This window comes from Alosa sapidissima, chromosome 24 (genome assembly GCF_018492685.1).
Source record: "Alosa sapidissima isolate fAloSap1 chromosome 24, fAloSap1.pri, whole genome shotgun sequence".
Classification (NCBI taxonomy): Eukaryota; Metazoa; Chordata; class Actinopteri; order Clupeiformes; family Clupeidae; genus Alosa; species Alosa sapidissima.
In genome coordinates this window covers 29,802,170-29,821,470 of record NC_055980.1, presented here as the reverse complement: position 1 = coordinate 29,821,470, position 19,301 = coordinate 29,802,170, and the positions used below count along the sequence as shown (strand labels likewise).

The following is a 19,301-nucleotide window of genomic DNA, read 5'->3' as shown; positions in this document are numbered from 1 at the left end:
TTGGGGACAAATCCGTCTCGGGTCCTAGCCATATGTTCGTAACAAGGAATTGGTCTTTCTGTCACTTGATCTGGGCGTCCAGGGCTTGCTTACCGATGTTATTTACTCTCGTAAAGGCAATGATGCCAACACATTTACTAGTTATAAGGTTTGAGATTTTACGTGCGCAATAAGGTTTGTAGTAGTAGACACTATTCCCCTGTAACTCGCTCATGTGCACATAGCCTGAGGTGTCATGACAACATACGAGGTTATGACACACTGCTTTGTTTAAGTGATGCTTATGCTGCATAGCGAGGCTAATTTAGCCTCGAAGGGGGGAATATGTGGTGATATTATCTAGACACATTTAATAATGACACAGTTAATAATAATGCTTGTGTGTGTACTGGTCTATTAAGGAGACCTTCCATTTAATATGCAAACATTTACTGGCAGTCATTGAGCAGCTGTTATGCAAACATGTACTGGAAATAGTTCGTGCAGCTGTTATGCAAACAATGTACTGGAACATGTAGTCTGCCTGTTATGCAAACATTTACTGGAAGTCATGAGACTGGAACGGTCAAAGGCTAAGAGTGGCTGGTATGCAAAACATTTACTGGAAGTCAAAGAGTGGAAATAGAAGGGGCTAGCAGAAAAGGACAAGCAGGGACTTCCAGAGAGAGGAAGTGAAACCAGATGTTGAAGTGACACATAGAACCAAATCAAAACGTACCCTGCCTGGCAACAGATTACACATAGAACCTGGACACATGCATTCTGCCTAGCAACACACATTTTTTAATGTCTATATGAGGAGGAGTTTCCACCAATATCTCAGGTCCCAAAACGCTCTGATTGGCTAAAAGGGGCCTGGTGACGTTCCTGGGGATAGGAACGCCTCTCAGGCCCCCGAGAGTATAAAGGAGAAAGCTCAGGCACATTCAGATCAGATCTCATCGGGGTAGCAGCTGCCACTCACCACTCTATTGCCTGACGGTCCAGTCCTGACTCTGTTTGGATTGTATTATCACTGCAATACGGTGAATAAAGGATCAACAGTCTTCAGCTTCTCTCGTCTTGGTGTTCTCCTTCGGGTCTTTGACATCAGAGTGCTAGTTGGATTGGAGGTTTTTGGAAGTGGATAGATTTCCACGACATTAGCTTCAAGGAAATGTTTGTATAAATGTCCATGTTAGCTTCAAGGAAATGTGTGTATAAATGTGCATGTTAGTTATGTAGAAGTGTGCATGTTAGCTTCAAGGAAATGTTTGTATAAATGTGTATGTTAGCTTCAAAGCAGTGTTGTAGTCGAGCCACTAAACAAGTCCCTAGTGTTCTAGTCCCTAGTGTTCAAGTCCCTAGTGTTCAAGTCCCTAGTGTTGTAGTGTTCTAGTCCCTAGTGTTCTAGTGTTTTAGTCCCTAGTGTTCTAGTGTTCAAGTCCCAAGTGTTCTAGTGTTCTAGTCCCTAGTGTTCTAGTGTTCAAGTCTCTAGTGTTCTAGTCCCTAGTGTTCTAGTGTTCTAGTCCCAAGTGTTCTAGTGTTCTAGTCCCTAGTGTTCTAGTGTTCAAGTCTCTAGTGTTCTAGTGTTCTAGTCCCTAGTGTTCTAGTCCCTCGTGTTCAAGTCTGAGTGTGTGTGTGTGTGTGTGTGCGCGTATGTGACATTCCAAGAGGAAACTAATATCTGAGTGTGTGTGTGTCTCACAGTCTAGAAGATAACTTTTGTGTGAGATCGCTGAGGTGGCCAGTAGTCCAGCATGGCTTCAGACGGTGATGATGCCACTCAGCCCTCTACTGCCGCCTCTGGTGTGGAGGAGGAACAGGCTCCCCCATCCACCAATCAGCAGCTAGCAGGAGAGCCAGACCACACCCCCATCTCCTCCCAAACTGCCAGTCAGGGCGCACCTCCAGTTTGTGATGTCATCATCTCTGAGCCTGAAGCCCCGCCCAAAGAACAGCTCTCAGTCATTTCGGAGGCGACAGAGACCAGTAAACACACACACACACACACACACACTCACTCACACACACACACACACACACACCCCCACACTCACACATACGCACTGTAGTGGTTTCTTTTGTTGTCCTATTGACCACTATGGTGGTTGAGCTAGAATGTCTGACCCACTTGTCCAAAGGAGAATAATCCACGTCCACAGGTGTTTTGATATCCGAAAGTATAGGAGGGTTTATTACAAATAAATGAAAATATCAAGTTCATAGGTTCGTAAAATTAATCCAACTAAGGATTGCAAAGATTTCATCAGGGGTATACGTTAAGTCAGGGGCCCCCAACCTTTTATGTACCATGGACTGGTTTGATTCCTATTTTTTTTCCACGGACCGGCAGGGGGGTGGGGGTGGGGGGTGGTTCCATGTTCCATATGTGTTGTGCATGCATTACTTGAAAAGAACTAGCTCCAGTTATGTATGAACAGTGAAGGTAACGATCTCTTAAACATGTGAAAAACGTGAACTTGAAGAAGTGAAAATTGAACAATATGAACTATGAATATTGAACAACTTGAAGCTACATCTATAGCCTACGTGTGAACATGCTTAACAAAATATGGGAACAAAACATGGGAACTAAACGTGCATTATGAATATAATCAGTGGGAGCCCTGCTTATGGAATGATGGAAGACAGTGACACCCTCAGTGTGTTTGAAATGTCCAGTCGATTGCGCAATTTGGTCTTAGTTGCAGTCATTGCCGAAAACCCGGCCTCGCATAGATACGTGGTGGGAAATGGTAGCAACGTTTTCAGCGCTTTTACGGCTATCTCGGGATATTCTGCTTTGGTTTTGATCCAAAAACCCGCCAGAGAGGTTTCCTTATACACACTCTTAAGACCACCGTCATTTGCAATTTCGATCAACTGCTCTTCCTCCTGCGCTGACAAGTTAGGACTATTCGGGATATTGACAAATGGGTTGCGGACCCACTCATTGGTTTGCCGTGGATCTTTGGAGGATGGGAAGTAACGCTCAAACTTATTTGAAAGCGCAACAAGGTGATCGCGCACCAGCTGCGAGAGAAAGGGCCCTGCCTCAGTCTCTCCCAAAACCCCCACTACTGTTTGGAACATATCAAATACACCCCGATCCACTCGTCGTCCCCACAAATCAAGCTTGCTTTAAATGCAGCGACTTTATCTGCCAGTTTAAAGACAGTCGTCATTCTCCCCTGGAGTGACCGGTTGAGGTCATTAAGCAATCCGAATATGTCACACAGGTAAGCAAGTTTTGACACCCAGTCCTCATCACTAAAATGTGCAGCTTTTTTTCTGTAAGAAATCTCTGCAGCGGCTCTCTCAACTCAAACACTCTGGCCAGTGACCTGCTAAAGATGCTTGTTTTTTGTTGCTCATTCTAGCAGTTTAGCTAACTTCGTGTGACACTACCGTTCGCCAAGAACTGATCAAGTGAAGTGAGCTGACCTGAGGCTGCGCAGCGCTGAAGGCCATATGTAAAGTGTTGAAGGCGCACTGCAAAAACTACTTATCTAACAAAATCTAACCAAGTGTTATTAATCTTATATCAAGATAAAAAAAACTAGTTGGTATTGTTTTCAGTATAAAGAGACTTACCTAGCGCTTTTTTGTGAAATCATTTGACTTAATTTAAAAGAAATTTGACTTATTTTAAGACATCTCATCTTGAAAACAAGCAAATTTGTCTGCCAGTGCGTTAAGCAAATTTGTCCTAAAAACAAGCAAATTTGTCTGCCAGTGCGTTGAGCAAATTTATCTTGATAAGACTCCTTAAAATAAGTTAAAGTCTTCTTAAATTAAGTCAAAATGATCTTTTGAGAGGGCGCTAGGTAAGTCTTTTCATACTAAAAACAATACCAAATAGATTTTTTTATCTTAATATAAGATCAATAACACTTGGTTAGAATTCATTTTTTGCAGTGCGGGACAGACAGACGTAAGAAAATAGACCTTGCAAAATGCAAACATGCGTGCAATCAAACAACTGCATATAGGCCTATGCCATGTAAAAATGTGACATTATTGCGAATTAAATTGAGTTTAGTTCGCATGCATTTTTTTAAACTCATGTCGTAGGCTACGGCCCGGTTAGGAATGTCCCGCGGCCCGGTTAGGAATGTCCCGCAGCCCGGTGGTTGGGGACCGCTGCGTTAAGTGATACTATGATTGCAGTTATGTGATATATTTGTCAAACTAGGCTTTCAGCTCAGATCTGTGCGCGTTCTCGGTGTTGGGATGACGTTGGCCAATCGTGAAACGTGGAGACGCACAAGACCGCCTCTATTTAAAAACAATTACTTCCGCATTCATGAGCGATAGCTTAATCTACACTGCGGTCTTTTGCACGTCCATAGTGGGATATTTGCACGTCCATAGTGGGATATTTGCACGCACAGCACTATTAAAGCGCATTCGAGATCCAAAATGTTAGTAGAGGCGGAGCTCCACCTGTAAGATATATGACAGAATCCTACACGTGAGAACTTTGTTTTTAAGACAATTGATTGGTCAGTGTGCGGTAGATTACACGATTTGAGCTATCACTTATCACATAACCTCCTCCCGACCAGGTTTGGTTGACAGCATAAGATACCATGGTGATATAGCGACACTAAAACAGATCCACTTTCGTGTCACAGCATAGCCTGGCTTTGAGCGCAACATACCTCGCCAACCCACTAATCGAGATTCGTAGTACACCCCACAGGTCCGCCAGATATTGTATTTGTTTCCACCTGCGCCTGGTGTACAAGTCAGCTTTGGAAAACTCACCAAGAGGGCGTACAGGTTGGGAGTTGAGCAGTGTTTGGGGTGAGGGGCTCCAAATCAAAGGATCAGAGGATGTTGTGGTGATTGGGCGGTTGTTAACTCAACCTCACAAAACAATGTCTGAAGACCTTCATCAGTTAATGTTTGTTCGTGTACCAGAGAGTTCAGGACCCATCTTGCTGACCTGATCAGTCTCTCCCACACCCCACCGTGGTGAGATGCCCCTGGTGGATTAAAGGTCCAGTGTATTCCTTGGTCAAGTGTGGCACTTCGTATCTTATTGCTGTTCCAGCTGGACAAAGTCCTTTTCAACTCCTTTTCAGCACCGACTAGGTTGGTACCATTGTGGGACCAGATGTGCTGCACATGGCCTCGTCTACATACACTATACACACACACTATACACACACTATACACACACTATACACACACACTGTACACACACACTATACACACACACTATACACACACACTATACACACACTGTACACACACATTATACACACACACTATACACACACATTATACACACACACTATACACACACACTATACACACACATTATACACACACACTGTACACACACATTATACACACACTATACACACACACTATACACACACATTATACACACACATTATACACACACACTATACACACACATTATACACACACTATACACACACTATACACACACACTATACACACACACTATACACACACATTATACACACACACTGTACACACACATTATACACACACACTATACACACACATTATACACACACTATACACACACACTATACACACACTATACACACACACTATACACACACACTATACACACACACTATACACACATTATACACACACACTGTACACACACATTATACACACACACTATACACACACACTATACACACACACTATACACACACACTATACACACACTATACACACACACTATACACACACACTATACACACACATTATACACACACACTATACACACACACTATACACACACTATACACACACACTATACACACACATTATACACACACACTATACACACACTATACACACACACTGTACACACACTATACACACACACTATACACACACACTGTACACACACATTATACACACACACTGTACACACACATTATACACACACACTGTACACACACACTATACATGCATGCAGATGTGCTGCACTGGCCTCGTCTACATACACTATACACACACTATACACACACACTATACACACACATTATACACACACACTGTACACACACATTATACACACACACTGTACACACACATTATACACACACACTATACACACACATTATACACACACACTGTACACACACACTATACATGCATGCAGATGTGCTGCACTGGCCTCGTCTACATACGAATCTCCTGATGGCATGGATACAGGAGTCCATGTCAAGGGAGTATGCCATCTCCAGGTGGACAGCTCTGCAAGACAAACACGTAAAGAGCACACCATATCTTTTTACCAAACTTCTACCTCTTCCGGTTTCTATTGGACCAAAATAGTCCATGCCCGCATTGGTGAATGGTGGAAGATCTGGCTGTGTTCTTTCATATGGCAAATTTGCCATCTTTTGCTCTCCTGTCCTGTTTTTCAAACGTCTGCAGAGCACACATTTTGAGATTACACTTCTTGCTGCACTATTTCCACTGACGATCCAGTACTTTTTCCGCAATTGGCTAAGGATGTAATTTCTGCCACAGTGCCCGTACTTTTCATGGATATGGCGAAGTAGCAGACTGGATATGTGAGACTGTTTTGGAAGGATGATGGGATACTTCAGGGTCTCAGATATAGCCGCCCTTGATAACCGTCCTCCTACTCTGAGCAACCCGTCTTTCAGCACAGGATCCAGCATGTAAATCTTGCTCTTTTTAGGAACACCACCTGTCATTCCTAACCTTTCATCCCCAATAGGGAAAGCCAGCATTCCTAACCTTTCATCCCCAATAGGGAAAGCCTGCCTTTGAACACCACCTGTCATTCCTAACCTTTCATCCCCAATAGGGAAAGCCTGCCTTTGAACACCACCTGTCATTCCTAACCTTTCATCCCCAATAGGGAAAGCCTGCCTTTGAACACCACCTGTCATTCCTAACCTTTCATCCCCAATAGGGAAAGCCTGCCTTTGAACACCACCTGTCATTCCTAACCTTTCATCCCCAATAGGGAAAGCCTGCCTTTGAACACCACCTGTCATTCCTAACCTTTCATCCCCAATAGGGAAAGCCTGCCTTTGAACACCACCTGTCATTCCTAACCTTTCATCCCCAATAGGGAAAGCCTGCCTTTGAACACCACCTGTCATTCCTAACCTTTCATCCCCAATAGGGAAAGCCTGCCTTTGAACACCACCTGTCATTCCTAACCTTTCATCCCCAATAGGGAAAGCCTGCCTTTGAACACCACCTGTCATTCCTAACCTTTCATCCCCAATAGGGAAAGCTGCCTTTGAACACCACCTGTCATTCCTAACCTTTCATCCCCAATAGGGAAAGCCTGCCTTTGAACACCACCTGTCATTCCTAACCTTTCATCCCCAATAGGGAAAGCCTGCCTTTGAACACCACCTGTCATTCCTAACCTTTCATCCCCAATAGGGAAAGCCTGCCTTTGAACACCACCTGTCATTCCTAACCTTTCATCCCCAATAGGGAAAGCCTGCCTTTGAACACCACCTGTCATTCCTAACCTTTCATCCCCAATAGGGAAAGTTTTTGAGTGAATGACAGAATTGCCCTCTCAGCCCTTTCAGGATCATGCAGGGAAGTGCACTGACCACCCAGCTTTACCTTGAAGGGGCGGTGATGTCAGTCTGCCTTTGAGTGCACTGACCACCTAGCTTTACCTTGAAGGGGCGGTGATGTCAGTCTGCCTTTGAGTGCACTGACCACCTGCTTTACCTTGAAGGGGCGGTGATGTCAGTCTGCCTTTGAGTGCACTGACCACCTGCTTTACCTTGAAGGGGCGGTGATGTCAGCCTGCCTTTGAGTGCACTGACCACCTGCTTTACCTTGAACGGGCGGTGATGTCAGTCTGCCTTTGAGTGCACTGACCACCTGCTTTACCTTGAAGGGGCGGTGATGTCAGTCTGCCTTTGAGTGCACTGACCACCTAGCTTTACCTTGAAGGGGCGGTGATGTCAGTCTGCCTTTGAGTGCACTGACCACCTGCTTTACCTTGAAGGGGCGGTGATGTCAGTCTGCCTTTGAGTGCACTGACCACCTGCTTTACCTTGAAGGGGCGGTGATGTCAGCCTGCCTTTGAGTGCACTGACCACCTGCTTTACCTTGAACGGGCGGTGATGTCAGCCTGCCTTTGAGTGCACTGACCACCTAGCTTTACCTTGAAGGGGCGGTGATGTCAGTCTGCCTTTGAGTGCACTGACCACCTGCTTTACCTTGAACGGGCGGTGATGTCAGCCTGCCTTTGAGTGCACTGACCACCTGCTTTACCTTGAAGGGGCGGTGATGTCAGCCTGCCTTTGAGTGCACTGACCACCTGCTTTACCTTGAACGGGCGGTGATGTCAGCCTGCCTTTGAGTGCACTGACCACCTAGCTTTACCTTGAAGGGGCGGTGATGTCAGTCTGCCTTTGAGTGCACTGACCACCTGCTTTACCTTGAACGGGCGGTGATGTCAGCCTGCCTTTGAGTGCACTGACCACCTGCTTTACCTTGAAGGGGCGGTGATGTCAGCCTGCCTTTGAGTGCACTGACCACCTGCTTTACCTTGAACGGGCGGTGATGTCAGTCTGCCTTTGAGTGCACTGACCACCTAGCTTTACCTTGAACGGGCGGTGATGTCAGTCTGCCTTTGAGTGCACTGACCACCTGCTTTACCTTGAAGGGGCGGTGATGTCAGTCTGCCTTTGAGTGCACTGACCACCTGCTTTACCTTGAAGGGGCGGTGATGTCAGTCTGTAAATAACAATAGGGAAAGCCTGCCTTTGAGTGCACTGACCACCTGCTTTACCTTGAAGGGGCGGTGATGTCAGTCTGCCTTTGAGTGCACTGACCACCTGCTTTACCTTGAAGGGGCGGTGATGTCAGCCTGCCTTTGAGTGCACTGACCACCTGCTTTACCTTGAACGGGCGGTGATGTCAGCCTGCCTTTGAGTGCACTGACCACCTAGCTTTACCTTGAAGGGGCGGTGATGTCAGTCTGCCTTTGAGTGCACTGACCACCTGCTTTACCTTGAACGGGCGGTGATGTCAGCCTGCCTTTGAGTGCACTGACCACCTGCTTTACCTTGAAGGGGCGGTGATGTCAGCCTGCCTTTGAGTGCACTGACCACCTGCTTTACCTTGAACGGGCGGTGATGTCAGCCTGCCTTTGAGTGCACTGACCACCTAGCTTTACCTTGAAGGGGCGGTGATGTCAGTCTGCCTTTGAGTGCACTGACCACCTGCTTTACCTTGAACGGGCGGTGATGTCAGCCTGCCTTTGAGTGCACTGACCACCTGCTTTACCTTGAAGGGGCGGTGATGTCAGCCTGCCTTTGAGTGCACTGACCACCTGCTTTACCTTGAACGGGCGGTGATGTCAGTCTGCCTTTGAGTGCACTGACCACCTAGCTTTACCTTGAACGGGCGGTGATGTCAGTCTGCCTTTGAGTGCACTGACCACCTGCTTTACCTTGAAGGGGCGGTGATGTCAGTCTGCCTTTGAGTGCACTGACCACCTGCTTTACCTTGAAGGGGCGGTGATGTCAGTCTGTAAATAACAATAGGGAAAGCCTGCCTTTGAGTGCACTGACCACCTGCTTTACCTTGAAGGGGCGGTGATGTCAGTCTGCCTTTGAGTGCACTGACCACCTGCTTTACCTTGAAGGGGCGGTGATGTCAGTCTGCCTTTGAGTGCACTGACCACCTGCTTTACCTTGAACGGGCGGTGATGTCAGTCTGCCTTTGAGTGCACTGACCACCTGCTTTACCTTGAACGGGCGGTGATGTCAGTCTGCCTTTGAGTGCACTGACCACCTGCTTTACCTTGAACGGGCGGTGATGTCAGTCTGCCTTTGAGTGCACTGACCACCTGCTTTACCTTGAACGGGCGGTGATGTCAGTCTGCCTTTGAGTGCACTGACCACCTAGCTTTACCTTGAACGGGCGGTGATGTCAGTCTGCCTTTGAGTGCACTGACCACCTAGCTTTACCTTGAACGGGCGGTGATGTCAGTCTGCCTTTGAGTGCACTGACCACCTGCTTTACCTTGAAGGGGCGGTGATGTCAGTCTGCCTTTGAGTGCACTGACCACCTGCTTTACCTTGAAGGGGCGGTGATGTCAGTCTGTAAATAACAATAGGGAAAGCCTGCCTTTGAGTGCACTGACCACCTGCTTTACCTTGAAGGGGCGGTGATGTCAGCCTGCCTTTGAGTGCACTGACCACCTGCTTTACCTTGAAGGGGCGGTGATGTCAGTCTGCCTTTGAGTGCACTGACCACCTGCTTTACCTTGAAGGGGCGGTGATGTCAGCCTGCCTTTGAGTGCACTGACCACCTGCTTTACCTTGAAGGGGCGGTGATGTCAGTCTGCCTTTGAGTGCACTGACCACCTGCTTTACCTTGAAGGGGCGGTGATGTCAGCCTGCCTTTGAGTGCACTGACCACCTGCTTTACCTTGAACGGGCGGTGATGTCAGCCTGCCTTTGAGTGCACTGACCACCTAGCTTTACCTTGAAGGGGCGGTGATGTCAGTCTGCCTTTGAGTGCACTGACCACCTGCTTTACCTTGAACGGGCGGTGATGTCAGCCTGCCTTTGAGTGCACTGACCACCTGCTTTACCTTGAAGGGGCGGTGATGTCAGCCTGCCTTTGAGTGCACTGACCACCTGCTTTACCTTGAACGGGCGGTGATGTCAGTCTGCCTTTGAGTGCACTGACCACCTAGCTTTACCTTGAACGGGCGGTGATGTCAGTCTGCCTTTGAGTGCACTGACCACCTGCTTTACCTTGAAGGGGCGGTGATGTCAGTCTGCCTTTGAGTGCACTGACCACCTGCTTTACCTTGAAGGGGCGGTGATGTCAGTCTGTAAATAACAATAGGGAAAGCCTGCCTTTGAGTGCACTGACCACCTGCTTTACCTTGAAGGGGCGGTGATGTCAGTCTGCCTTTGAGTGCACTGACCACCTGCTTTACCTTGAAGGGGCGGTGATGTCAGTCTGCCTTTGAGTGCACTGACCACCTGCTTTACCTTGAACGGGCGGTGATGTCAGTCTGCCTTTGAGTGCACTGACCACCTGCTTTACCTTGAACGGGCGGTGATGTCAGTCTGCCTTTGAGTGCACTGACCACCTGCTTTACCTTGAACGGGCGGTGATGTCAGTCTGCCTTTGAGTGCACTGACCACCTGCTTTACCTTGAACGGGCGGTGATGTCAGTCTGCCTTTGAGTGCACTGACCACCTAGCTTTACCTTGAACGGGCGGTGATGTCAGTCTGCCTTTGAGTGCACTGACCACCTAGCTTTACCTTGAACGGGCGGTGATGTCAGTCTGCCTTTGAGTGCACTGACCACCTGCTTTACCTTGAAGGGGCGGTGATGTCAGTCTGCCTTTGAGTGCACTGACCACCTGCTTTACCTTGAAGGGGCGGTGATGTCAGTCTGTAAATAACAATAGGGAAAGCCTGCCTTTGAGTGCACTGACCACCTGCTTTACCTTGAAGGGGCGGTGATGTCAGTCTGCCTTTGAGTGCACTGACCACCTGCTTTACCTTGAAGGGGCGGTGATGTCAGTCTGCCTTTGAGTGCACTGACCACCTGCTTTACCTTGAACGGGCGGTGATGTCAGTCTGCCTTTGAGTGCACTGACCACCTGCTTTACCTTGAACGGGCGGTGATGTCAGTCTGCCTTTGAGTGCACTGACCACCTGCTTTACCTTGAACGGGCGGTGATGTCAGTCTGCCTTTGAGTGCACTGACCACCTGCTTTACCTTGAACGGGCGGTGATGTCAGTCTGCCTTTGAGTGCACTGACCACCTAGCTTTACCTTGAACGGGCGGTGATGTCAGTCTGCCTTTGAGTGCACTGACCACCTAGCTTTACCTTGAAGGCTTGCAGATCAGACATCACATTCTGATGACGAGAACGGGCGGTGATGTCAGTCAAAAGTTGTTTCCTTTTGCCAGCTAGAACTAACTAAGCTGTCTCCAAGCTTTTGATACCAGGCAACAGCTTTCACCAACCTGGTCCAGTCTGAGAAGAAAGTGAGAAGTTTATGAGTAGCACTTGAAGCATCTTGAATCACATTACACACAACAGGGCAACGTTTAACCCTCGGGGTCGTCTTGTGACAGAGACACTTCTTCGGCACACTCTGCTGGCCAGGTGTGTTTTTGTTTCCAAAGAAATTCGGGGCCATAAATCCATCTTCGGTTGTCCAGGAACTTCTGCACACTCAGCTCCCTGGAGGCATCGTCTGCTGGATTATACTTGCTTGTTGATTAACTTCCATTGTTGAACATTGCTGTTCTCTCTTATGAAGGAAACTCTATTTGCAACAAAGGTATGAAATCTTGCACTGTCTTTGGCTATGTACTGCAATACAGCCTGGCTGTCTATCCAAAATTGTGAACTTTGGAGGATGAGATGCAGTTCAGCCTTGAGCCGCTTGTCTACCTTAACAGACAACACCGCGGCTGCCAATTCCAGTCTTGGGATCGTCATTTGCTTTAAAGGGGCAACTCTTGCTTTTCCCATCATAAAACACATGTACCTCACCCCGGTCATTGGTCATCCTAAGATAACTTACTGCCCCATATCCAATCTCGCTGGCATCAGCAAAATGGTGCAGTTGGTAGGACTGTGGGTTTCGGAAGATCCTGAATCCAATTAATCCACTGCTTAGACCAGGGAACCTGTGGCTCTTTTGGGGACTGCATCTGGCTCTCGGACAAACCTGCCATTTGTTTACTCAATAAGTCATGAATAATTTTGGTACTGTATTAAATTAAAAATGGACCTACTGAAATCAAAATGTTAAAATAGTATTCAAAATATAATATATGTTCACGTAGTTTAATCCATCACATGTCTGTTCTCTACCGCTGAAGTTCACGGTTACGTCGATGTACAGTACAGCAGGGGTCGGCAACCCGCGGCTCCGGAGCCGCATGCGGCTCTTTGATCCCTCTGATGCGGCTCAGCTTTTGAAAATAATTAATTATTTAATTAAAATGTATTTTATTTTAGTTCATTTTCAAAATGTAATATTGTAGGTCTATCTGAGTAATTTAGCCTATATAACTTTCCACCTCACTTGACTCCGTAACCGTAGCCTGCACAATATTGTTACATTCGCGGTTTGTTGCCATGTCAATATCAAACAAAATCACCAATTTCCCTCCATTTCAGTCAACGAGAACACTTTGTTTTTGTTGATGTGTGCGCTTGCTGTAGGCTAGATAAGGACAATTTGTCAAAAAGGAAACGTCAGCGACCACAGCTTGCGAGCGCGAACACAAGCGGGCTGAAATAGGAAAGTTTCCATCCGAAGACTAATTCTGAAAACGCGAAATGAACTGCCCGTTATATATCGCACACTGCAACGAGTTAGTATTGCTGTGTTAACCCCGTTCGGTTCCACTTGCATGTGAGAAATCTCACATATGAAAAATATAAAGACAAACCTGCGCTCACGTTTAAGGGCAATTTCGCGCAAAACTGTCACATCCATAACGCCAACACAATGCCATGGTATTTAGTTGCCGTTATGGACAGTGGCGTAACTATAGTAGGTGCAGCAAGTGCAGTCGCACCAGGGCCCGTGACCTCCCGGGGCCCGTCGCTACCCCCGCCCTGCCTCCTTTTTTTAAAAAAATTTTTTTTAGAACTTTAGAATGTTGCACGGAGAGTGAAGCATCACTTTGACGATCTATCGGAAGATGAGCGCTTAACCGATGCAGAGAGATACTTCAAAGTGCAGGTATTTAATGCAACATATGGACATCATAATCAGTCAGCTCTCCCAAAGATTTGCAAGTATGCGGGAAACTTGTCATGTGTTTGAGTCTTTACGTCCTATGACCCTTCAACTCGCAGGTGATGATGAACTGCTTGAAAAGGCAAGACGTTTGTCAGACCATTATAGCAGGGACATTGCACCGACATTCCCAACACAACTCCTCTCATTCAGGTCTTGCTTTAAAGCAGAGATTTCACAGAAGTCATCTATTTTTCAACTTGCCAAAATGCTGGTGGTAGATTATGACAGTGTAACATCCACATTCGGGGAAGTGTGTACTCATGTTGTTTCTGACATTGCCTGTGACTGTGGCAACAGCTGAGCGATCTTTTACCAAACTCAAACTTATTAAGACCTACCTAAGGAGCAGCATGGGGCAGGAGAGGCTCCGTGGGTTAGCTATCCTGTCCATTGAAAATACGAGAGCCAGAGCATTAAATATTAGGAACATCGTTGACGATTTTGCACAACGAAAGGCTCGTAAGATGGCCTTCTTCTAATGGTCTAATTCACGCATATTGGGGATTGTATGCATATGAATGATTTTATTTGGTTTCTGCATGGTTAAAGAAGTTAGGCTACATTAAGTTTTGTTTCTGCGCAGTGCGAGTTTATAAGCAAGCAATCTACGCTCGCAGTTTCAGCAGAGGGTTGAAGAGGCGCATTGAGTGTTCCCATAATTCCATGCGAGTTGATGTTAATGCAGTAATATTAGATTACCCTGGCCTGCAGGCTGTTAATAAAATAATTTTTTAATGTTTTCACATGTAATGGATATGTAGTCGTGTGTTTTTTATTTGAAATTGTAATCTGTAACTACTAAACTACTTCGGTGCCTCAGGCCCTTTGCATAAACAATTGAAGTCACCCTTAATGTGTATTGCATGTATCAGAGCTAATTCATCCTGGGCCAAAGTTCGCCGGTGTGGGGCCTGCGTTGCGCTCGCACCTGGGCCCACCATTGGTTTGTTACGCCACTGGTTATGGATATGACCGCTTTGAGTGGAGTTGCCCTTAAATGGTGACAGCCTTAATTCTTGCATGAAACTTCACCTCACTGAATATGAGCCAGCCAGACTCCAAGGCCATCACCAAATCTAATGTCTGGTAGGCCTAATGTTCAATTTCGCCAATGACATATCAATGAAAATTGAGTGTTGTGTAGTTAACTATAATGTTACTTTGCATACCAAAGGACAAAAGGACACTGGAAAACTAGGGGGTTGTGTTTAGCCTACAGTACATGGAAAGCCTAAGGCCTATACTTCTGTCATTCCACTTTACATTTCAAGTTACTTGCACATTAGGCCTACTTTTAAAACAAGTAGAAAATGTATTTAAAAATCCTCTGTTGAATGAAAGTAACTGTATGTTAAATATCCAAACTTTTTTGTAACCGTCTTTATGTGGCTCTTCTGAGATTAAAAAAAAAAAAAAAAAGTAAAAGTGGCTCTCCAGGCAAAAAAGGTTGCCGACCCCTGGCTTAGACTGATCTCTGGGTATCGGCTCATCCCATCCATAGCCCTGCTTACAGAGCTGCTGTAGTAGTTGTTTGGCTGGGAGAGTGAGGGGTGCTAAAATACCAAGTGGATCATACACAGAGCTTACCATTGACAGCATTCCTCTCTGTGTGTGTGGGTTTCCAGGAACTAGGATGTCAAACCTGAAGGTGTCATCTTCCACACTCCACTGAAGTCCAAGGGTGCGGTCAATTGGTCGCTGGTCTTTATCAGGATCTGATGTCTTTTCCACTTTCCTCCTCCTTTATGGTGGATAGCACAGCTCTGGTGGATAGCACAGCTCTGGTGGATAGCACAGCTCTGGTGGATAGCACAGCTAGCACAGCTCTGGTGGATAGCACAGCTCTGTTGGATAGCACAGCTCTGTTGACAGCTCTGGTGGATAGCACAGCTCTGGTGGAATCCTCCTTTACTGCACACCTCCACCAAGTCTGCTGTCAGCTGCACTGCATCCTGTACAGTAGGCAAAGATGTTAATCCACATAGAAATGATTAATTATGGTGTCGGTCACCTGAGGTCTGATGTGGGGATGATCTTCAGCCGTTCTTCGCAGGGCAAAACTGGCGCAGCTTGGTGAGAAAACGGCTCCAAATAAGTGGACCAACATGCGATGGTCTATTGGATCCTGTTCAGTGGACCAACATGCGATGGTCTATTGGATCCTGTTCAATGTCCCCATCTGCCCACCACAGAAAGCGCAGAAAGTCTATGTCTGACTTGGACACCCGAATTTTGATGGATCTAATGTCTGCCATGAGAGCTATGGGTTCACGTCTCAACCTGAGCAGGACTCCAATAAGTGAGTTGGTAAGATCAGGGCCTTGCAGAAGTTCTGAGTTCAGGGATACGCCCTGGTATACTGCACCACAGTCAAACACCACCCTGAGTGTGTTCTTCTTAGGGTGATATACTCCATGATGTGGAATATACCAGGTTCTTCCTTTGGCTCCTTCCATCTCGTGCTGCGGGACCACCTCAGCATATCCTTGAGCTATGACATCATTCAAAAAGGCTGCATATTCTGTGTGGAAAGATTCATTTCTCTTCAGCTTTCTTTTTAGGCTTTGGAGACGCTGCATGGCAATGTGGCGATTGTTAGGCATTTGCACATCATCTTTCCTGAAGGGAAGTTAAGTGTATAGTGACCATCTGACTTATTTGCCATTTTAAGGAACTTTTTGTCCTCGATTGAGAGTTCACGCTTTTCATCTGATGCCCTTTTATTAAAGTCGTGATTGTACTGACTAATCTTCTCTAGATTTGCAACAGAGATCCTGTTCACTGTGGTAGACTGACAGTCGTTGGAGGCAGTAGACTTGTCACCTTTTAAGGGCCCATTGACTACCCATCCCACTAGAGTTTTCACTGCATATGGTCCCTCACCCTGACTGTTTATGATCTCTCAGGGTTCTATGATCTTTGATGCATTGGTTCCTATCAGCAATTCAATGCTGCTGTCTATTTCTGGAATATTGACCTTGTGCAGGTAGGGCCATTTAGCGAGATCCTGCTTCCTAGGGATATTGTCTGCAACGATCGGCATTTCTTTCTGTGTAGACACGTCGGGTAGCTGTATGAAATTGTTTCCATCAAGACCAGCAACTTCTAAGCCTGAGACCACGTATGTTGGTACTGACTTCTCTTGACTCATTGTTTGCAACAAGATGTTCGTTCTTCTTCATATTCAGCTGAGACATGAGGCACAAAAAGTAGTGGAGCTGCCTGGGTCTATGAAAGCGAACACTGTGATGACCTTTTCACCTTTATTAGGTTTGACCTTTACGGCCGAAAGCCCGTCACCGGCCCCAATGTGCCCGCATGCTTTAGGGTGCGTATCTATAGTGTTGACTGCTTCTGTCGTATCACCTTTTTCTTGTTGCGTTGATTTTTGTTCCATCTTCCCAATATGGAGGACACTGGGGTGCTGTTTGGAACACACTGTGCAGGTAAGTCTTTGTCTGTCTCTCCTGAAATTCACAAACGTAAGATCGCCACCTTTCTCTGAGTTTGTAGGGGAGTTCAGGGTCGGACTGGGAACAAAATTCGGCCCTGGCAATTTTCTCCTGGACCGGCCCACCACTGGACCGAAGACCCCCCCCTCACACACACACACACACACAAACCCACCGATACCAACCCCCCCCCCTGATTCCCACCTGATTCCCCCCCATAAATAACAAACACACAGTATCATGATGTAGCAACACTTCATAAACTGAACCCAAACATTTAGATTTGGACCTATAGCCTATAGGTTATTATAATCACAATAAACTGAACCCAAACATTTAGATTTGGACCTATAGCCTATAGGTTATTATAATCACAATAACACGGGGGTCCGGGGGGGTCTCTCCGGGATTTTTTTTTTTAAATTCTGGTTGCTATTTGAGAGGGACAGGATTCAGGGATAGGCTACTAAAGACAGGCTCATCTTCTGTCTGTCTCACGTCATGTTACCCCATGCATTAAACCACATGTCACTGCTTGACTAAATGAAAAATATAGGCTACTGAACATGCATGGAGATCGTCATAGTTGACAGAAATTACGATTTGTGCCAACATGTTGTAGAAACACAACCACAGCCTTTAGGCCTATTTGGTGCAAATCTTCTCCTTTACTTTGGTTATAGTCAGCAATTCACATTAACTGTAGGCTATCACCACAACTATACTAAACTTAAGTTTGTGTGCCGTCATCACATTTTGCAAAATTAGGCTACCTTCGTTACTAACCTACCAGTTGATACTTTTTACCTGCATCGACTCGCGATCAATTGTGCATCTAATGGAACACTCGCTGGAGAGACTTCCACTTTCCAAGTTTCACTTTCACTGTCGTTGTGAGCTAAAAGGCTATATGGGAAATACTTTTTAGTCCAAACATGAATGGGTTTTCTTTAACCTGTGCTACACTTTTCCACCAAGTTGTGTTTTTTTTATGTTGACAGACAAACCGCACTACAGCCTACATGGTGCAGTAAATGGAAGCTCTGGATAGCAAGTGCAACTAACGTCTATAAAAACAATATATTTATGGAATAAAACTAGACACCTGATTACTGTTTACGGTTAAACTGCGATGATGTGAACACCAGCCAGCGCAGGGCACTTATATAGCCTAGGCTACCAGCATGGACTAGGCCTACTAGGCAATATTTCCCCACAAACCAAGCGGCTGCTTGGACAAATCCACTTGAGGGGTGGGGCTGGGGGGCGCGATCGTAACACACACTGAACCGGTCATGAAGAGGCCAAAATGATTGACCCGTCACCCCCCAATCCAAATGGGGGGATCCCTTGTTGTTCTTCTGCAGACATGAGAACTGCGATTTTTGATGACGAGATGCCAATTGTGTTCTCAGCTCCAGGGCTTCACGCTTTTGCTTTAATGCTTGCATCTCCTTTTGCAGCACATTTTCCTGCTCTTCTAAGTCATGCTTTTCTTTCAGTGCGGCAACCTTGGTCATGATGGCGGCTCTCTCCGCTTCAGCACATATCCTTGCAGAAGCAACAGAAGAAGCTCTTGACTTGGACCCATGACTGGAGACTTGTGACACACTGTCCTTTAGGCCAACTTCCGGTTCTTGGGGTTCAACAGCCTTAGTTGCTCCAGATAGCCACTCAGAGACAGAAGAATAAAAATGATTAATTTCTTTGATCTTAGGTTCAAACCATTCACATTCATCCTTTCTTACTTTGTTAACAGCTCTTGATAAGCTTTATGTATGGATTTAAACTCTTCCAACAGTTTTGTATACGTTTGCAGATTCTCTTTAACTTCCTGCACACCTGACACATCCTCCATAAGTTGAATCATTACATTCTTCCTTTTAGTTCATTGTGCAAGTTTTCCTTTTCTGCCCTTTTTTAATTTGGGTGCATGTTCACTGTCTTCCATCCCTGTATCTGTGTTCGAGGCACTAGACTTAATTCCCTCGTCTTCAACTACATCAGCCATGCTTGATTATTAACTAATGATCAAGTTTTCCAAACAAT

At 46.1% G+C, this 19,301-nt stretch overlaps 1 protein-coding gene across 1 annotated transcript in view; it reads left to right on the top strand.

Moving 5' to 3' along the window:
- Positions 1-19,301, top strand: part of LOC121699820 (trafficking regulator of GLUT4 1) — a 41,155-nt gene that overhangs the window by 18,553 nt on the left and 3,301 nt on the right. Inside the window, exon 2 of the mRNA XM_042082280.1 lies at positions 1,690-1,971. Within this exon, the coding sequence (XP_041938214.1) occupies positions 1,740-1,971 (232 nt within the window). The 5' untranslated portion in view covers positions 1,690-1,739. The remainder of the gene's footprint in view (positions 1-1,689; positions 1,972-19,301) is intronic.